The sequence below is a fragment of the Blastocystis sp. subtype 4 genome (genome assembly GCF_000743755.1).
Source record: "Blastocystis sp. subtype 4 strain WR1 chromosome Unknown seqid_0627, whole genome shotgun sequence".
In the NCBI taxonomy this organism is placed as follows: domain Eukaryota; class Bigyra; order Opalinata; family Blastocystidae; genus Blastocystis; species Blastocystis sp. subtype 4.
In genome coordinates, this window is record NW_014568920.1 from 1 (window position 1) to 2,817 (window position 2,817).

The window sequence follows — 2,817 nt, forward strand, 5'->3', positions numbered from 1 at the left end:
TCCTTTGTAATAAGAATAGCTCGTTTCAGAAAAAGGAATAGTTGAAGGAATAGCACGATTACAAACAAGATACTGAAGTTCATTCACATAAGTTGATCCCGCTCCTCTCTGAAAAGCGGTCAATCGGAACAATGAATAACGAGGAGAAGGTGCTACAGAATCCCATTGTTTCCATTGACTTGAAGTGTAAGTACCTCCATCTGTCTCCAAGATAGAAGTCCAAGGATCTGATGAAGAAGCAGCTCCTTCAACCAGAAAGTGAACAACATGAGTAGTAGTACTAGTATAAGGCCAGATACGAACAGAATTCACCATTGGAAGAGAAGCACCCTGATACTCAGCAGTCAGAGTTCCAGAAGTGTAGAAAGCTGAGAAGGATGATGAAGCTGAATAGGTCCAGGAGAAGGCATTCACAGGATTCGTAAAGCTCGTACCAGTAGCTGTAACCTCATTAGGAACAACGAAACAGGGATTGGAGGTGTCAATTCCGGCATAGAATACCAAGAATCCATTGAATTGAATGATCTCGGAATATCCAGTACTCTCAAAATGGACTTCAACAGCTAACACACTCGAAGTACTCTCAGCAATAGTGGAAGGACGAATCACTCCATGATAATCATACATCGTATAGCTTCCAGTAGCAAGAGTGGTAATTGTTGGTTCTCCATTAGGGATGTTATCACGATACACTTCATCTCCATTGATATACGCCACAATTCCATAACGATAATACAATTGAAGTTCAATTGCAGCCAAGTCACTCAATCCAGCAAACGACTTACGGAAGTATTGAGTTCCAGATACCGACAGCGTTGTAGTTCCTGTTGCAACATTAGTCCAACCAGATTCTGAATAATTCACATCCTTCCAGTTTCCTGAAGCACTTGAAGTGTATTTCCAAGTATCATCCTTGTTGATGGGAGAATACAACGACAAAGGCTGCTCCTGAGTACGACTTGTAGTCATCATTCCCTTGAACACACGATTTCCATTGACTCCTTCAATCATCAGCCAAGCACCACTAGACCAATAGGAGGTAGTATCATACATTCCAAGAGTGTATTGATTGTTCGTAGTCTGCTGAAGACAGACTTCCAGAACTCGTTCCTGATTGTTTGTCAAAGAAGGAGAAGTGTATAGGGTCTCAGATCCAGAAAGGATTTTGAATGATTCTTGACTTGCTGAAGACAATGTCTTCTTTGTGAACTTGATATACACTTCAGAATTAGTGCAATTAACAGCAACATTTATTGACACTAAATATTAGTGAAGAAAGCACAGCCAAACAGAGAATTGAGAATAACAAAATCATCATCAATCAGAAAAAAGAATAGTAAAACTTGTTTCCAAAGTGGCATATACAATAGAATTCTAATAGAATTGGACGCCAGTTATGAGTGGTTTGATAATTATTTAACAGTGATCAGCCTTCATACAACAATAATAGTAACAGACGAAATATGCACAACCATTAGAAATAATTACCCAAGTTCAAACTGAGAGAATGAACACATTCTGTGGATCTAGAAAACACTGTTCTTATCACAGTTGGCATCTCATCACTAGAACTGTTCAAGCAGAATAAGGGAATATTATGAACAACTCAGTTGATTTAGTAGTTCTGAATTCAGCAAACAATCGATTCAACGTAACTATGAAAAGAATAGTAGGGACTTAAAAGGTGACACAAATCACATTCTGCTATAAGTAAATGTGTAGTTTATGAAACAGTGTCCTCATCCAGGAACTTACGACATAAGAAAAGGAGCTCGAAGATCTGATAGGAATGGCTATCCATCTACACCACATCATTAATAGTTTACTGTCCTATTTGGAGACCAATCAATAGAACACAATATGACTATCCAATAGAAAGAAGAATAACTGTTTAGTAATCAAATGGATATAATTATTATGAATCAACTGATGAATGAGAACCGTGATATGTCGTAAAGTGGCGGTTCCTACCAAACCTTTAGTTGTTGTGCTAATAGCATAACCACTGACTCTTTTGTACATCCATCATTCCTAGAGTCAAACCATATTACAAAAGTCAGTAGTGTTGATACCATTGAATATATACATTCTTGAGACACTGTGATATAAAAGAATCACACCAAAGAACAGAGATCGACATTTGGAAGAAAAAACATTGACTAACAACTCATTCTCTTTCCACCCAAAGGTGGAATAAAAGTAATAACAATCTGACGCATGATACGTATTGTTTACAACCAGACAAACCGTCGCAAACATGGGCCTCCAACCCTGGGTAGCTATACACGCTTAACCCTACCAGACAAAAACGCCACATAAACAAGCTCGAAAAGGCAGACATTTTGATAATAATTTGGAACACATATCCAACCCATTTCAACTCAAATCATGGCTAACAATAAGAACAAAAGTTTTGCATCTATGATCATAATGGTCAACAATGGATAAGAATAAGAACAAGAATGTTGTTGTTAATTCTTTCTAGCAATAAATGCATTATTCAATAATCATTCAAGGCAAACCATCAAATGGATCATTCACTGGGAGAATCCTTATCGTTTCAATAATCCATACATTACAATGATGAAGGTACTATTAACACCTACTTCTACTGCACTATTTTCAAACATTCATCAAACCAATATTGTATCTAATGGTAAAGGAGAATCTGTAGTATTTGAGAAAGGATATTATACTCTAGCTGACATAATCGCTATGCTCAATCAAATGCAATATACTCAATACTCCATATCAAATGCAGCTTCAAGTTTTGGATGTTTCCATATACAATCATCATGTTCAGTTGATTTCTCACAA

The 2,817-nt window shown here is 37.1% G+C and overlaps 1 protein-coding gene across 1 annotated transcript; it reads right to left on the reverse strand.

Annotated features, from left to right (window-relative positions):
• Positions 1-1,053, reverse strand: JH06_5363 (hypothetical protein; the record flags this gene model as incomplete). The annotated part of the gene is made up of 1 exon (XM_014669361.1): positions 1-1,053. A coding segment is annotated over one exon (1,053 nt), but the record flags the coding sequence as incomplete, so codon positions are not given.
• Between the last annotated feature and the right edge of the window lie 1,764 nt (positions 1,054-2,817).